A 17,488-nucleotide genomic window follows, 5' to 3' on the forward strand; every position below is an offset into this window, starting at 1 on the left:
AATATTAAAGCGCTATCTTAAGGCTAGTTCATGAATATTAAATTCCCTTTAAACTCCTTAAATACCTCATAAACAACTTGAAAATGTAAATTTTAATGACAAATATTTCCGCCACTCTCGTGATTATTGGATCAGGCTGTTACTTGACCATTGTACCCTTGTTTATATGATCTTTTAGATCTTTGTCCAGTCTGCAAGTTTGAAAAATAGTCTCTTTCGTCTAGCAATTTCTAAAGATTTTTATGGTAAAATTCCACTTGCTGAATTGGTCTTTTGCCTGATACACTCAGCATGCATTGCTACGCTTGTCTCTAAAGCTTTACTATTCAAAGACAAAGTTTGAAAAGCCTCTTCTTCCTCTGTTCAGAGGAGCCGCTGGCATCAGTGAATTATTTATGCCACTTTCTCTTCCAGCTTACGTTACGTATTTACAATAATTATTTCTTAATAGTGTTTGCCTGGGAGTAAGTTGAAAATTTTGTGTAAATAACAAGAAAGGCTACCATGCACTGTTCAGCAGAACGACTAATTAGGTTGTCTCAACCCAGTGAGTTATCACCACTCCATAGGGTAGGTAATAACTTGCTGATCACTGGCTTCTGGAACCTCCATCAATCCCAAGAATGGAATTCTGGAGCATGATGGCTGCTTAAGCGCGACTGTGCTCCGTTCATTGTCTATGAGACTGCTGGATATTTATTTGTTACTAGATGGTGGCCCGATTCTAACGCGTCAGGTATTCTAGAATATGTATGTAGTTTATTTGTGAAGATTTCAGAATTATACAATGAATACACAGGATTCGCGGCCGGATGGGCGTGGCCAATTAGCAAAGCATGGTTCAAATCCCACGCCAATTCGTGTCCGAACTGCGTCTGTCGCTGATTGATGAAACTCATCAAAGAGAATGAAGACTTTCTAGACAGAACAGAAGCATCTCTACTGGTCACAGAAGGTGAAAAAAGTGTCAGAGAACCTCCAAAAGAAGATGAGTGGAAGAATGTGACCAAAAGAAGCAAGAAGACCATGGAGAAATCAACAACCACACAACTGAAGAACCGATATCAAATCTTTGTAGAGGATGAAGATGGCACACCTAAGGATGAAGCAATACCAGCAAGCAAAAAAGAAAAGGGCACACAGCAACAAGTGACAGCAAAAAGTACAGCCAAGAAGCAACGAAGAGTGGTGGTGGTGGGAGACTCACTACTGAGAGGCACAGAAGCAGCCATCTGCAGACCGGACATAACTGCAAGAGAAGTATGCTGCCTTCCAGGTGCTAAGATCAAGGATGTGACCGATAGGATACCAAAGCTCTTCAGCTCCAAGGACGTCCACCCATTTCTTCTGATACATGTTGGCACCAATGACACGGCAAGGAAAGACCTACCGACAATCTGCAAAGACTTTGAAGAGTTGGGGAAGAAAGTAAAGGAACTGGATGCACAGGTAGTTTTTTCTTCTATCCTTCCAGTAGATGGGCATGGCACCAGGAGATGGAACAGGATCCTTGATGCAAATAACTGGCTAAGACGATGGTGCAGACAACAAGGATTCGGATTCCTGGACCACGGTGTGAATTACTGGTACGATGGACTCCTCGCCAGAGATGGACTACACCTCAACAAACCTGGGAAACACACATTTGCCAGAAGACTCGCTACACTCATCAGGAGGGCGTTAAACTAGAAGAAGAGGGGACGGGAAGAAAAACATTAGACTTGAACAAAGAAGACCCAGGAAAACATACTCAGATGGGAGGTAAGAACATTTCTAAAGCAATCCACAGCGAGGAGATTGGAACAAAACAAAATCCTCTAAACTGCATGCTCGCAAACGCCAGAAGCCTGACAAACAAGATGGAAGAACTAGAAGCAGAAATATCTACAGGTAACTTTGACATAGTGGGAATAACCGAGACATGGTTAGATGAAAGCTATGACTGGGCAGTTAACTTACAGGGTTACAGTCTGTTTAGAAAGGATCGTAAAAATCGGAGAGGAGGAGGGGTTTGTCTCTATGTAAAGTCTTGTCTAAAGTCCACTTTAAGGGAGGATATTAGCGAAGGAAATGAGGATGTCGAGTCCATATGGGTCGAAATTCATGGAGGGAAAAATGGTAACAAAATTCTCATTGGGGTCTGTTACAAACCCCCAAATATAACAGAAACCATGGAGAGTCTACTTCTAAAGCAGATAGATGAAGCTGCAACCCATAATGAGGTCCTGGTTATGGGGGACTTTAACTACCCGGATATTAACTGGGAAAGTGAAACCTGTGAAACCCATAAAGGCAACAGGTTTCTGCTAATAACCAAGAAAAATTATCTTTCACAATTGGTGCAGAATCCAACCAGAGGAGCAGCACTTTTAGACCTAATACTATCTAATAGACCTGACAGAATAACAAATCTGCAGGTGGTTGGGCATCTAGGAAATAGCGACCACAATATTGTACAGTTTCACCTGTCTTTCACTAGGGGGACTTGTCAGGGAGTCACAAAAACACTGAACTTTAGGAAGGCAAAGTTTGACCAGCTTAGAGATGCCCTTAATCTGGTAGACTGGGACAATATCCTCAGAAATAAGAATACAGATAATAAATGGGAAATGTTTAAGAACATCCTAAATAGGCAGTGTAAGCGGTTTATACCTTGTGGGAATAAAAGGACTAGAAATAGGAAAAACCCAATGTGGCTAAACAAAGAAGTAAGACAGGCAATTAACAGTAAAAAGAAAGCATTTGCACTACTAAAGCAGGATGGCACCATTGAAGCTTTAAAAAACTATAGGGAGAAAAATACTTTATCTAAAAAACTAATTAAAGCTGCCAAAAAGGAAACAGAGAAGCACATTGCTAAGGAGAGTAAAACTAATCCCAAACTGTTCTTCAACTATATCAATAGTAAAAGAATAAAAACTGAAAATGTAGGCCCCTTAAAAAATAGTGAGGAAAGAATGGTTGTAGATGACGAGGAAAAAGCTAACATATTAAACACCTTCTTCTCCACGGTATTCACGGTGGAAAATGAAATGCTAGGTGAAATCCCAAGAAACAATGAAAACCCTATATTAAGGGTCACCAATCTAACTCAAGAAGAGGTGCGAAATCGGCTAAATAAGATTAAAATAGATAAATCTCCGGGTCCGGATGGCATACACCCACGAGTACTAAGAGAACTAAGTAATGTAATAGATAAACCATTATTTCTTATTTTTAGGGACTCTATAGCGACAGGATCTGTTCCGCAGGACTGGCGCATAGCAAATGTGGTGCCAATATTCAAAAAGGGCTCTAAAAGTGAACCTGGAAATTATAGGCCAGTAAGTCTAACCTCTATTGTTGGTAAAATATTTGAAGGGTTTCTGAGGGATGTTATTCTGGATTATCTCAATGAGAATAACTGTTTAACTCCATATCAGCATGGGTTTATGAGAAATCGCTCCTGTCAAACCAATCTAATCAGTTTTTATGAAGAGGTAAGCTATAGGCTGGACCACGGTGAGTCATTGGACGTGGTATATCTCGATTTTTCCAAAGCGTTTGACACCGTGCCGCACAAGAGGTTGGTACACAAAATGAGAATGCTTGGTCTGGGGGAAAATGTGTGTAAATGGGTTAGTAACTGGCTTAGTGATAGAAAGCAGAGGGTGGTTATAAATGGTATAGTCTCTAACTGGGTCGCTGTGACCAGTGGGGTACCGCAGGGGTCGGTATTGGGACCTGTTCTCTTCAGCATATTCATTAATGATCTGGTAGAAGGTTTACACAGTAAAATATCGATATTTGCAGATGATACAAAACTATGTAAAGCAGTTAATACAAGAGAAGATAGTATTCTGCTACAGATGGATCTGGATAAGTTGGAAACTTGGGCTGAAAGGTGGCAGATGAGGTTTAACAATGATAAATGTAAGGTTATACACATGGGAAGAAGGAATCAATATCACCATTACACACTGAACGGGAAACCACTGGGTAAATCTGACAGGGAGAAGGACTTGGGGATCCTAGTTAATGATAAACTTACCTGGAGCAGCCAGTGCCAGGCAGCAGCTGCCAAGGCAAACAGGATCATGGGGTGCATTAAAAGAGGTCTGGATACACATGATGAGAGCATTATACTGCCTCTGTACAAATCCCTAGTTAGACCGCACATGGAGTACTGTGTCCAGTTTTGGGCACCGGTGCTCATGAAGGATATAATGGAACTAGAGAGAGTACAAAGGAGGGCAACAAAATTAATAAAGGGGATGGGAGAACTACCATACCCAGATAGATTAGCGAAATTAGGATTATTTAGTCTAGAAAAAAGACGACTGAGGGGCGATCTAATAACCATGTATAAGTATATAAGGGGACAATACAAATATCTCGCTGAGGATCTGTTTATACCAAGGAAGGTGACGGGCACAAGGGGGCATTCTTTGCGTCTGGAGGAGAGAAGGTTTTTCCACCAACATAGAAGAGGATTCTTTACTGTTAGGGCAGTGAGAATCTGGAATTGCTTGCCTGAGGAGGTGGTGATGGCGAACTCAGTCGAGGGGTTCAAGAGAGGCCTGGATGTCTTCCTGGAGCAGAACAATATTGTATCATACAATTATTAGGTTCTGTAGAAGGACGTAGATCTGGGGATTTATTATGATGGAATATAGGCTGAACTGGATGGACAAATGTCTTTTTTCGGCCTTACTAACTATGTTACTATGTTACTATGATTGTTCACGGCTAGCCGAGCACGACTAATCAGTGAAGCCAGGGCCAGCTCCAGGTTTTTGAGGGCCCCGGGCAAAAGAGTCTCACAGCCCACATAGCATATAACACAGCCCACGTAGTATATAGCACAGCCACGTAGTTAATAGCACAGCTACATAGTATATACCACAGCCACGTAGTATATAGCGCAGCCACGTAGTACATTGCACAGCCACGTAGTATATAACACAGCCCACGTAGCATATAACACAGCCCACATAGCATATAACACAGCCCATGCAGTATATAGCACAGCCACATAGCATATAGCACAGCCATGTAGTATATAGCACAGCCACGTAGTATATTGCACAGCCACATAGTATATTGCACAGCCACGTAGTATATTACACAGCCATGTAGTATGTAGCACAGCCACGCAGTATATAACACAGCCCACGTAGTACAGTTAGGTCCATATATATTTGGACAGAGACAACATTTTTCTAATTTTTGTTATAGACATTACCACAATGAATTTTAAACAAAACAATTCAGATGCAGTTGAAGTTCAGACTTTCAGCTTTCATTTGAGGGTATCCACATTAAAATTGGATGAAGGGTTTAGGAGTTTCAGCTCCTTAACATGTGCCACCCTGTTTTTAAAGGGACCAAAAGTAATTGGACAATTGACTCCAAGGCTATTTCATGGACAGGTGTGGGCAATCCCTTCATTATGTCATTCTCAATTAAGCAGATAAAAGGCCTGGAGTTGATTTGAGGTGTGGTGCTTGCATTTGGAAGGTTTTGCTGTGAAGTAAACATGAGGTCAAAGGAGCTCTCCATATAGGTGAAACAAGCCATCCTTAAGCTGTGAAAACAGAAAAAACCCATCCGAGAAATTGCTACAATATTAGGAGTGGCAAAATCTACAGTTTGGTACATCCTGAGAAAGAAAGAAAGCACTAGTGAACTCATCAATGCAAAAAGACCTGGGCCCCCACGGAAGACAACAGTGGTGGATGATCGCAGAATAATCTCCATGGTGAAGAGAAACCCATTCACAACAGCCAACCAAGTGACCAACACTCTCCAGGAGGTCGGCGTATCAATATCCAAATCTACCATAAAGAGAAGACTGCATGAAAGTAAATACAGAGGGTTCACTGCACGGTGCAAGCCACTCATAAGCATCAAGAATGAAAAGGCTAGACTGGACTTTGCTAAAAAACATCTAAAAAAGCCAGCACAGTTCTGGAAGAACATTCTTTGGACAGATGAACCCAAGATCAACCTCTACCAGAATGATGGAAAGAGAAAAGTATGGCGAAGGCGTGGTACAGCTCAAGATCCAAAGCATACCACATCATCTATAAAACACAGCGGAGGCAGTGCGATGGCTTGGGCATGCATGGCTGCCAGTGGCACTGGGTCACTAGTGTTTATTGATGATGTGACACAGGACAGGAGCAGCCGAATGAATTCTGAGGTATTCAGAGCCGCCATACTGTGTGCTCAGATCCAGCCAAATGCAGCCAAACTGATTGGTCGTCGTTTCATACTACAGATGGACAATGACCCAAAACATAAAGCCAAAGCAACCCAGGAGTTTATTAAAGCAAAGAAGTGGAATATTCTTGAATGGCCAAGTCAGTCATCTGATCTCAACCCAATTTAGCAGCATTTCACTTGTTAAAGAATAAACTTCAGAAAGAAAGGCCCACAAACAAACAGCAACTGAAAACCACCACAGTGAAGGCCTGGCAGAGCATCAAAAAGGAGGAAACACAGCGTCTGGTGATGTCCATGATTTCAAGACTTCAGGCAGTCATTACCAACAAAGGGTTTTCAACCAAGTACTAAAAATGAACATTTTATTTATAATTATTGAATCTGTCCAATTACTTTTGGTCCCTTTAAAAACAGGGGTGGCACATGTTAAGGAGCTTAAACTCCTAAACCCTTCATCCAATTTTAATGTGGATACCCTCAAATGAAAGCTGAAAGTCTGAACTTCAACTGCATCTGAATTGTTTTGTTTAAAATTCATTGTGGTAATGTCTATAACCAAAATTAGGAAAATGTTGTCTCTGTCCAAATATATATGGACCTAACTGTATATAGCACAGCCCACATAGTATATAGTATTATTGAAATCCACCGCACTTCCTATGTGGAATATCTTAGAAACAAAAGGAATTTTTGAAACTTGCCAATTTATTCAAGTGAAAAACAGAAATCAATCAAATGTGACAGATCAAATAGTAGGCACTTATTAAACAATTGTATAAGCGACTCAATGTGATTGACGTTTCGACCCTCCCGGGTCTTACTCTAAAGTCGCACTTAATCCAGGATTTATGAGTGGCTCTTATGGTAAAGAGGATGTTGTCCCTGTAGTGGACGATTATATATAATATATATAGACGATTATATATATAGATTTATTTTACTCATTTACATAGCGCCTTCTAATTCCATAGCACTTTACAGACATCATCACTGTCCCCATTGGGAATCACAATCTCAATTCCCTATCAGCATGTCTTTGGAGATTGGGAGGAAACAGGAGAAGCTGGAGGAAAACCCACACAAATACAGGAGAAAAAACAAACTCTTTGAAGATGTTGACCTTGGTAGGATTTGAACCTAGGACCCCAGTGCTGCTAAGCAAAAGTATTAACCGCTGAGTCACCATGCTAAAACAGCATGCTCTTGCATCTTAGCTGGCCTAGCTAGAGTAGACTATATTTTATGAGGCTGATTTTATAAAGAAAACTGACAGCCCTCTGTAACATGCTTAGCCCTTACCTCCATTTTTTAGACAGATTACTCATATTTTCAACCTATATAATACTTTTATGCTGCCAAGATAATACTGCCAATAATGTACACTAAATACTGCTATATAACGATGTAAAAATACATTAAAACCTAAAATACTGTGAAATTGTTTGACACATATTGGTCCGCCATACAAGTGAATGTGAGAAAGTTTAAAGTTACAAGATAACTGACCTCTTGGGTATAAAGCAGAAATGTGATTACTGATTACAACTCTTTGGCCTCGATTCATCATTGCTTTTACGCCTGTTTTTTTGTCTAGTTTAGTACTATTTTTTGTACTTGTTGTTTTACACTCAATTTATTTTTCAATTTTTGCCTTTTGTTTAAGTTTACCTTTTATATCTGTTTTTTTGGTGGGGGTTCCACTTTTTTGGGCAGAGTTTAGCAATTCCATATGTTTTCACCTGATTCAACAAATTGCGACTTTTTAAAAAGTCTCTAAATCTGTTTTCCCTGGAGTATCCCAGCGCTTTGGATCAATTTTTACAACTCTTGGTGCCAAAGTACAACGTTTGCGTTGAGGATAGGGGAAAAAATAGGAAAAAAAGTCAGCTCACCCGTCTCAGAAGAAATCCAATGTTCGTCCACACACGGAGCCGCCCTGATCAGAGACGTTGTCCATAGAAAATAGTGAAAAGAGAAAGATCTCCAGCGTGGATTTTCATGAAGTTAAAATATCAATTTTATTGAAGACGTATTTTGAAACCAACGCGTTTCGACCATTCAGGTCTTATTCATGAATAAGGCTTGAATGGTCGAAATGCATTGGTTTGGACCACGAGGGACCCCATTCCCATGATGCATGTAGCCCAACATTGGTTTTAAAATACGTGTCCAATAAAATTGATATTTTAACTCCATGAAAATCCATGCCGGAGATCTTTCTCTTTTAGAGTACAACATTTAGCACCAAAAGTCGCAAACCAATTCAACAGACGGAAAAAAAAACATTCTTTTGTGCCAAATTTGTGAATCACGTGCGCCATTTTGATGAATTTAGTGCCAAAGACGACAACTGATACGACAAGACAAAAAAAGGAAAGTGACCTAAAAAAAATGCAGAGAAGCGAGTACTAAAAACCAAAACAATTCCAGGGAGCTAAAAATAATACCTAAATAGGAACAAATTATATATAGTATATAAGGGAACAACTTTTTATGCTTCCCATTTAACATCAGCTTGTTTTGCCTAGTTAAAGTCAGACAAGCAGATTTTACACTCTGGCGGACACATGGTATTCTTATGCCAAGATGGGGAAACAGCTGAAGCAAGAAGAGTTTCATAGATTGTGTTCATTATCCTGTATGTTACAGAAATTATTAAACAGCTTCTTAGAAACAATGAATATTATGAGGATTTTATAGCTATATTTGGCGCACTAATTATGCAGAAATGGACAAACAGGTTGCACCGTAATATTACCCTTGTGTGCAATTTTTGAAATCTGACCTTTGGAAATACTCGGTAATATTCAGTCATTTTAATTACAATAATTTGACTTCACTTTCTTCCAAATAAGCTATAGAATTACCTAACACCCATATGCAAAAAACTATTAGTTGCCATAAATCTAAAAGTAATGAATGATATTTTTTTTTTTATTTTCTAGGTCAAAAAAAGCATTTAGACGATCCTGCAGATTTGGCTCCTGAAGAATGTAAGTCGGAGACTGCTGAAAATTCCATTGAAGAGCATGTTGAAGGAGCACATGACGCAGATGGCGAAGAGATGACAGATGGGATAGAAGAAGATTTTGATGAAGATGGAAGCAATGACTTGGTACAATTTATTTGCAGTGGCTCCTTTCTTCCCAAAATGTATCTATTTTGCTAAGGTTAAAGAAAGAGCAAAAAACCCTTTACAATGAATTCTTGAAAGTCTATTTAATAACTAAATTAAAAAAAATGAAGGACTAATGCATTATTTGTGTATTACACAGAAGGAGGATGAATGTTACATTTACCTCTGACTTTAATATTTACTACTATAGAACATTAGCCCAAATTTTTGTTTTTCTGCCCTTTGGCTTTTATCCTTTCCTTCTTCCAGGAGTCATATTTTTTTCTGTTTTTGCTTCAGTGTCACCATACAAGGGCTTGTTTTTTTGTGAGATGAATTATTTTGAGTGGCACCATTAATTTTACTTAGCTTAGCTTATGACCATGTGATATTTCAGTTTATCTTTTTTAATAAATTTGCAAACATTTCTACATTTCTGTTTTTTCAGTCAAGATGGAGTGCAGAGTGTACATTAATGAGAAAAAAATGAACTTTTTTGAATTTACCAAATGGCTGCAATGAAACAAATAGCGAAAAATGTAAAGGGATCTGAATACTTTCCGTACCCACTGTACACCCTCATTTAACCCTTCACTAATATATGATGTACAATTTCATCATATGTCAGCTTCCTGACTCTGATGGCATCTTTACCGGCAGTTGATGGCTGTAAGTCAGCCATCATCTGCCTCTACCAATCACACTTTAAAGTCACATGTGAATCCCACAGAAATAACAGAAAAAAGTATATGTTCTTTCCTACTTCTTTCAATCTCTCTTAAACCACACCTCAGCTGCCATGGAATGGACCAAAGTTGATAACTTCAGCACTGCATTCATCCCTGTAGATTGGGGCAGCAGTCAAAATGAGAGAAAGTGTAGTTCCATTTAGTAGTTCGTGCCATTTTGGACATCAAGGAAGTAGCCCCAGCGCTTAGGAACAACAGTCTTTAAGATCGAAATCAGAGCACTAGACATGGCGTATATGCATTAGCAAAGTGTATGGAAAATTTGGACTTGGGCTGTAGGTTTAAGGATATGTCTATTTTTAACGCTATTTTAAATTAAGCAAATTCCATCTAACTATAATAAAAAGGACCCAAGATAAAAACAAAATAACAAAACGAGCAAATACCCTGTATTACGAAAAATGAATAACTAGTAATAATGTATGTAAATAACAGGATAAAACAGTGTTTTGATTTTAAAAAAAAGCATAAAAGCCATCCCACCGCTACAAGGTATATCAAATTGAGATTGTCCATGGCTCTTAGGCTATGTTCACACCTTGCGTCGGGTCCCTGCGGGTTCTCCCGCACCGGATTTGATAAATCTGCAGGGCAAAACAACTGCGGTTCTCCCTGCAGATTTATCGCGGTTTGTTCCGCGTTTTCCGCTGCGGGTTTCTGCCTATACTATTGATGCTGCATATGCAGCAATATGCAGCATCAATAGTAATGTTAAAAATAATAAAAATTGGTTATACTCACCCTCTGATGTCCGGATCTCCTGGGCGCTGCACCCGGCGGTCCGGTTCCTAAGATGCTGTGGGAGAAGGACCCTTCGTGACGTCACGGTCATGTGACCGCGACGTCACTGCAGGTCCTGGTCGCACAGCAACTCTGACCGGACAGCCGCGTGCAGCGCCCAGGAGCTCCGGACATCAGAGGGTGAGTATAACCAGATTTTTTATTTTTTAACCCCAAATATGGTTCCCAGGGCCTGGAGGAGAGTCTCCTCTCCTCCACCCCGGGTAGGAACCGCACATTATCCGCTTACTTCCCGCAACGTGGGCACAGCCCCATGCGGGAAGTAAGCGGTTCAATGTATTCCTATGGGTGCAGAATCGCAGCGATTCTGCACAAAGAAGTGACATGCTGCGGGTTGTAAACCGCTGCGTTCCCGCGCGGTTTTTCCCGCAGCATGTGCACAGCGGTTTGCGGTTTCCATAGGGTTTACATGTTACTGTAAACGCTATGGAAACTGCTGCGGACCCGCAGCATCAAAATCGCGGCGGTTCCGCGGTAAAAACCGCTAAGTGTGAATATAGCCTTACATTTCATCTCCCTATGTGTCAGCAGATGTCAAAATACATAGAGGCAGGGCAGGTCCTGGGTCCGGAATGTTCAGACATCTTCCTGTGGAAAGCTATATAAACAAAATGAGCAGCCTAAAAAGGGGGAGCCATGCCGCTGTTTGTACAAAGTACAAAAAAACTAAAGCAAAACCAAAAAAGTGAGCCGAAGTATTTGTTGGTGTAAGTGCAATGCCTGGGTGTTCATTCATACTGTGGCCATTTAACAGACAGAACCTAAGATAAAAACAAAGTGAGCAAATACCCTGCAGTAAGTAAGTGAATAGTAATAGTACATGTAAATAACACAAGGTACTAAATTAACCCTCTATTGATCAGAACAAGCATTTTCTTTGTCCAGGCTAATTCTACTTTTTGCCTATATTTTCTGCTACTTTAGATGGAAAATCATGTATCAGACACTGAAGATACAAGTAACTGAATGGAGATTCCTGGTATGTCTTACATAATGATCCTTGATGTTTAGATGTATATATATATTTATTATCTGTTATTGCTCAAGAACTGGCTGGAATTTGCAAAAACCTGAAACAAAAATGCAATTCGTCAATTTAAAGATTTAAAGGATATGAACACCTTTTGGGGTCAATTTTTGTGGCCAAAAATATTTTTTGCAATTGGATAGTCATTTAAAAATATAAACCATTTACGTGCTTTAGCCTCTGTCTTGCACTGACTATTACTGGCTCCAGAATAAGTCAACTGAGCATCCATCAGTCATCTCATCCTAACAAGAAAGTTTACAACTCTTATCTTTGTTCTTCTGAGTTCCTCTCAGTTGAATTATGAGGACAAAGTTCAATTTGACTTTCATACCATCATATACCAGCTCACAGGAGCTCAGAAGAAGGAAGACGGTAAGGGCTACCCTTCTGTCAGTCAATTAACTCTTTCTGCAGCCAGCACTGCAGCATGGAGGAAATAGAAGAGATAAGTATCTCAGCAAACTTCCAGGGTAGACAGTTCGTGGTCTGGGTGTGGTGCACCGAGTCCGCACTTGTCGGGCTTCCAGGTCCCATAGCTCAAATGGTCCAAAAGGGGGATGTTCTCCGGCACTAAAGGAAAGTAGTTAAAACTTAGTCTTTAATCATACAGGATCCAAAAAAAATTGTCAGAATGTGCAATTAAACAGCTCTTATGCATTTTCGAAAAGAAAAGCCTAGCTATGATTAAGGGTTTTTCTACCTGAAAAGCGTAAGAATTTATGGGGGGGTTAACCCCTTCACCTTCAAACCTCTTTTCACTTTCCTGACCAGGCCAAATTTTACAATTCTGACCAGTGTGACTTTATGAGGTAAATGCTCTGGAACGCTTCAACTGATCCCACTGAACCTGAGGTTGTTTTTTGTGAGATGTTGTAATTCATGTTAGTGGTAAAACTCGGTCAGTATGATTTACATTATTTTTTTATAAAAATATCAAAAATCTAACAAAAAATGTGAAAATGTCTTACCATATTTTGCAGATTATAAGACGCACCTGAATATGATGCACCACAAATTTTGAAGAGAAAACTCAGAAAAAAAAAACAATTTTAATAAAATGATGGTGCTTTTTTATAATCCATGTGTCTTATTGCTTACCGGGGGTGGTGGCTGTGGTGAAGCGGGATCCCAGGGTCACTGCTGGAGGAGGCAAGAGTGGAGCGTTGTTGCAGGCCGGGATGAGGGGGTGTTCGAATGTGCGCCGCTGCGGGTGTTCGGTGCTGCGGGGGCTCTGCCGACATTTTGTGAAAGCCCAAAGCTCCCGCAGTTACATGGTTTACTATGTGGTGGACTCCAGGAAAATGGCTGCCAGAGGAGACGCATGCGCAGATGGAGATCTCGGCACCAAGATTTCAGGAGAGATCTCATCTCTCAACTATTTATGTCATTTTGCGGAAAATGCTTCCTAAACATGATGTAAACTTAGGTAAAATGTTGCGAAGAGGTTAATATGTGCACATCCTGCCATATTTTTATCCTACATGATTAAAGCCTAAGTTTTAACTGCTTAATTTTGGTATTGGAGAATCTCCTCTTTTGGACCATCAAAAGCAACATTATTTTGCAACTAAAATGTAAATGAAACCACTGTTCCCAATACACCTACTATGTATCTGAGCTCTTTCTGCTCCCCCTGAGGAAATGGACACGTGAACATCAAGCGGGTATCGGTATCAGAGACATTTTATAGGTAACAACCTAAAATTCATGACTTGACATGATATAATAGTGATATGGTTGATGTTATGAAAGGCAATTCAGTACTACAATGGACATAGCGGTCAGAGCACATACAGTGATCTGACAATAACCCAAAATCATAGAACGAGCTCTGAGACGTGGGAACTCTGCAGACCGCAATCCCTAATCCTCTCCAAACAACACTAGAGGCAGCCGTGGATTGCGCCTAACTCTGCCTATGCAAATCGGCACAGCCTGAGAAACTAACTAGCCTGAAGATAGAAAATAAGCCTACCTTGCCTCAGAGAAATACCCCAAAGGAAAAGGCAGCCCCCCACATATAATGACTGTGAGTTAAGATGAAAAGACAAACGTAGAGATGAAATAGATTCAGCAAAGTGAGGCCCGACTTTCTTAACAGATCGAGGATAGAAAAGGTAACTTTGCGGTCTACACAAAACCCTAAAGAAAACCACGCAAAGGGGGCAAAAAGACCCTCCGTACCGAACTAACGGCACGGAGGTACACCCTTTGCGTTCCAGAGCTTCCAGCAACAAATTAGACAAGCTGGACAGAAAAAATAGCAAAGAAGAACTTAGCTATGCAGAGCAGCAGGCCACAGGAATGATCCAGGGAAAAGCAAGTCCAACTCTGGAACATTGACAGGAAGCCAGGATCAAAGCATTAGGTGGAGTTAAGTAGAGAAGCACCTAACGACCTCACCAGATCACCTGAGGGAGGAAACTCAGAAGCCGCAGTACCACTTCCCTCCAGCAACAGAAGCTCACAGAGAGAACCAGCCGAAGTACCACTTGTGACCACAGGAGGGAGCTCTGCCACAGAATTCACAACAGGTTGAGCAGTAAAAGCAGTTTCATAATGAGCTGACAGGACCACTGGGGATGAGTGAACACCATAATTCTTATGACCCTATTTATTCTGTATCTTGTTGCTTCATAAATTGGTGATTCAGAATCATATAATATGTTTCCATTCCCATGTTGTTATGTTATGGCCTTTTGTTTTAGTTCTCCAAGGAATTCCCCTTACTTTAACATTAAATGTATATAATACAGTTACATTTTTATGGTATAAATGTAATTTAATCTTTTTCTGGTGAATTTAAAGAAAAACTGCCACTTTAAAAAAAAATGTTTTAAATACTTTTAAGGCTGGGTTCACACTTTGCGGTTTTTACCGCGGAACCGCCGCGATTTTGCAGCTGCGGGTCCGCAGCAGTTTCCATAGCGTTTCAATTTACATGTAAACCCTATGGAAACCGCAAACCGCTGTGCACATGCTGCGGGAAAAACCGCGCAGAAACGCTGCGGTTTAAAACCCGCAGCATGTCACTTCTTTGTGCAGAATCGCTGCGATTCTGCACCCATAGGAATGCATTGAACCGCTTACTTCCCGCATGGGGATGTGCCCACGTTGCGGGAAGTAAGCGGCTAATGTGCGGTTCCTACCCGGGGTGGAGGAGATGAGACTCTCTTCCAGGCCCTGGGAACCATATTTGGGGTGAAAAAAAGAATAAAAATAAAAAATCATGATATACTCACCTCTCAGCGCTGCACGCGGCCGTCCGGTCAGAGTTGCTGTGCGACCAGGACCTGCGGTGACGTCGCGGTCACATGACCGTGACGTTACGAAGGGTCCTTCTCGCACAGCATCTTTGGAACCGGACCGCCGGGTGCAGCGTCGAGGAGATCCGGACGTCAGAGGGTGAGTATAACCAATTTTTATTATTTTTAACATTACTATTGATGCTGCATATTGCTGCATATGCAGCATCAATAGTATAGGCGGAAACCGCGGAACAAACCGCGATAAATCTGCAGGGAGAACCGCAGTTGTTTTGCCCTGCAGAGTTATCAAATCCGCTGCGGGAGAACCCGCAGAGGGACGCCGCAAAGTGTGAACATGGCCTAAAACTTCCCTGAGCTCCCCTCATTCTAATGTTTTTTTTTTTTTTTTTTTTTTTCATTTTAGCTGCCTTGCTCCATTGCAGAGATACATTTGTTTATTTGGGAGTGCAGTATGTGATATCTCTGCTTCTAGCTCAACTGGGCACCTCTTCATTCTTCTCTAGGAGTATGTACTTTTCATTCCTCCCTCCCAGACACTGCTACTCTCAGCTCGGCAGCATCTGACACTGCTAGAATGCTAGGTCAGCTGCGAAGGTGAGATTGGCAGCATCTTGGAGGCAGGGTAAAATCGCACACCCCCAGGGAAAGATCTAAATCAGTGGTCCCCATCTCCAGGCCTCGAAGGCCGCCAACAGTGCAGGTTTTCAGGATTTCCTTAGTATTGCACAGGGGTTGGAATCATCAACTGTGCAGATGATCACATTACCACCGATGCAATACTAAAGAAATCCTGAAAACCTGCACTGTTGGCGGCCCTCGAGGCCTGGAGTTGGGGACCCCTGATCTAAATAAATGCCCAACTGAACTGCAAGCAGAGATTTCACTTATTGGACTCCTATAGCAAGAAATGTGAATATCTTAAAATGTAAAAAAGCTTTCTCATCAGGGGAGCTCGCAGATTTTTACTAGGCATTTAAGTCAATTTTTTGAGCAAGCAACAGGTTATTTTTAAAAACAAAATGATAATCCCAGTTAGTGTTAGATTGTGAAAATGTATGGTGTAATATTCAGAACCATGTTAATGAATTCCATTTTCCAATCGATCTGTCTATACAAATACTTTTGTCTCCTGCAATACTATTAATAAGGCAGAACAAATAATATAAAATAATATGAATGTAACAAGATTATGAAGATAGGACCTTCACATTTTGTGGCAGCCACAGATAATTGGAAATCCAATCTCCTTAATGATAAAAGCCTCATCCTGCCACTTAGAGAAGCAGATAAAGAGCAACATATTGAAGTGGGAATCAGAAAATTGAATTGTGAGTCGTGACTCACAGATGTGAATCCATTTACTTTGATGATTCCTATCCTATGTGCAATGCATTTAGAAGCACCGTGTTATTATGGGCATGAGCATCTTCAAGTAGTCCCATGGTCTCATGTGCCCTGTACACCGAGGAGTTTTTGTTTTCATTGACAAACACAGATGATGTTGTTATCTAAATGGATGGTTGTGTCATGATCCGTCCCGGAGTTTAGTCCTGTCTTTCTTTCTTTCTTTCTTTCTTTCAATTTTCTTTTTATTGAAGTTTTAATAATTACAGACAAGTGGAACATCAAGAACTACGAATGAGCATATCAAAGTGCAAAAGAACATGTGCTCTTTCTCTGGGTGGATCATGTCAGGGGTTAACTTTGATCTGCCTCATTCTGGGCTCGGGTTTGCTACTTAGCTCCCAGGTATCCTGAGGTTGGTGTCAGCTATAGCTCTGGCTTTTATAATAGATGAATGTGGATAAAATCCACGCTGCTGCAACAAATGATGGATCCAGATATAGTTATAAGATGTTCAGGTGGTTTATTCAACGCGTTTCGAAGCTCATGGCTTCTTCTTCAGGAAGTTTCCACAGAAGGATATCTTTCAGGATCCATCATTTGTTGCAGCAGCGCGGATTTTATCCACATTCATCTATTATAACGGTTCTGAGAGGTTGCATTGCCGACCTGTGGATCTGCAGCAGCTGACAACTACACGCCTTTACTGTGTACCTCCAGGTGAGCAGTTCTCTCATAATTGATTGGAAAAAATTCTGGGGATAAGACCCTATTTGCGCTTTGTTTGTCTCCTATCTTTCTATAATAGCTTTGTCTTTGGCGTGGAACCTGACTCTGGAAGCCCTTGATGTGTCCTACTGTGAACCCTGACTTGTCCTGTGTTTGTTTTCTCCCCCTGCCTGCCCTTTCCCAGTGTCTCTTTGTTTGTCTGTATTTCTGCTTGACTCTCTGGTTCTGATCTCCTGGCTTGGCT

The 17,488-nt window shown here is 40.9% G+C and overlaps 1 protein-coding gene across 7 annotated transcripts in view; it reads left to right on the forward strand.

The window, feature by feature from the left end:
* The window catches only part of RALYL (RALY RNA binding protein like), a 1,030,045-nt gene that overhangs the window by 995,441 nt on the left and 17,116 nt on the right, over positions 1–17,488 (forward strand). For 5 of the 7 annotated variants that reach the window (XM_069731545.1, XM_069731543.1, XM_069731547.1 and 2 more), the window contains 2 exons: positions 9,153–9,322; positions 11,797–11,851. In XM_069731545.1, coding sequence (XP_069587646.1) covers positions 9,153–9,322; positions 11,797–11,838 — 212 coding nt within the window. In that variant the 3' untranslated portion in view covers positions 11,839–11,851. Of the gene's footprint in view, positions 1–9,152; positions 9,323–11,796; positions 11,852–12,882; positions 12,980–17,488 lie in introns of those variants that run through there. The other 2 variants (XM_069731544.1, XM_069731548.1) reach the window with 1 other exon arrangement.

This window comes from Ranitomeya imitator, chromosome 6, assembly GCF_032444005.1.
Source record: "Ranitomeya imitator isolate aRanImi1 chromosome 6, aRanImi1.pri, whole genome shotgun sequence".
Classification (NCBI taxonomy): domain Eukaryota; kingdom Metazoa; phylum Chordata; class Amphibia; order Anura; family Dendrobatidae; genus Ranitomeya; species Ranitomeya imitator.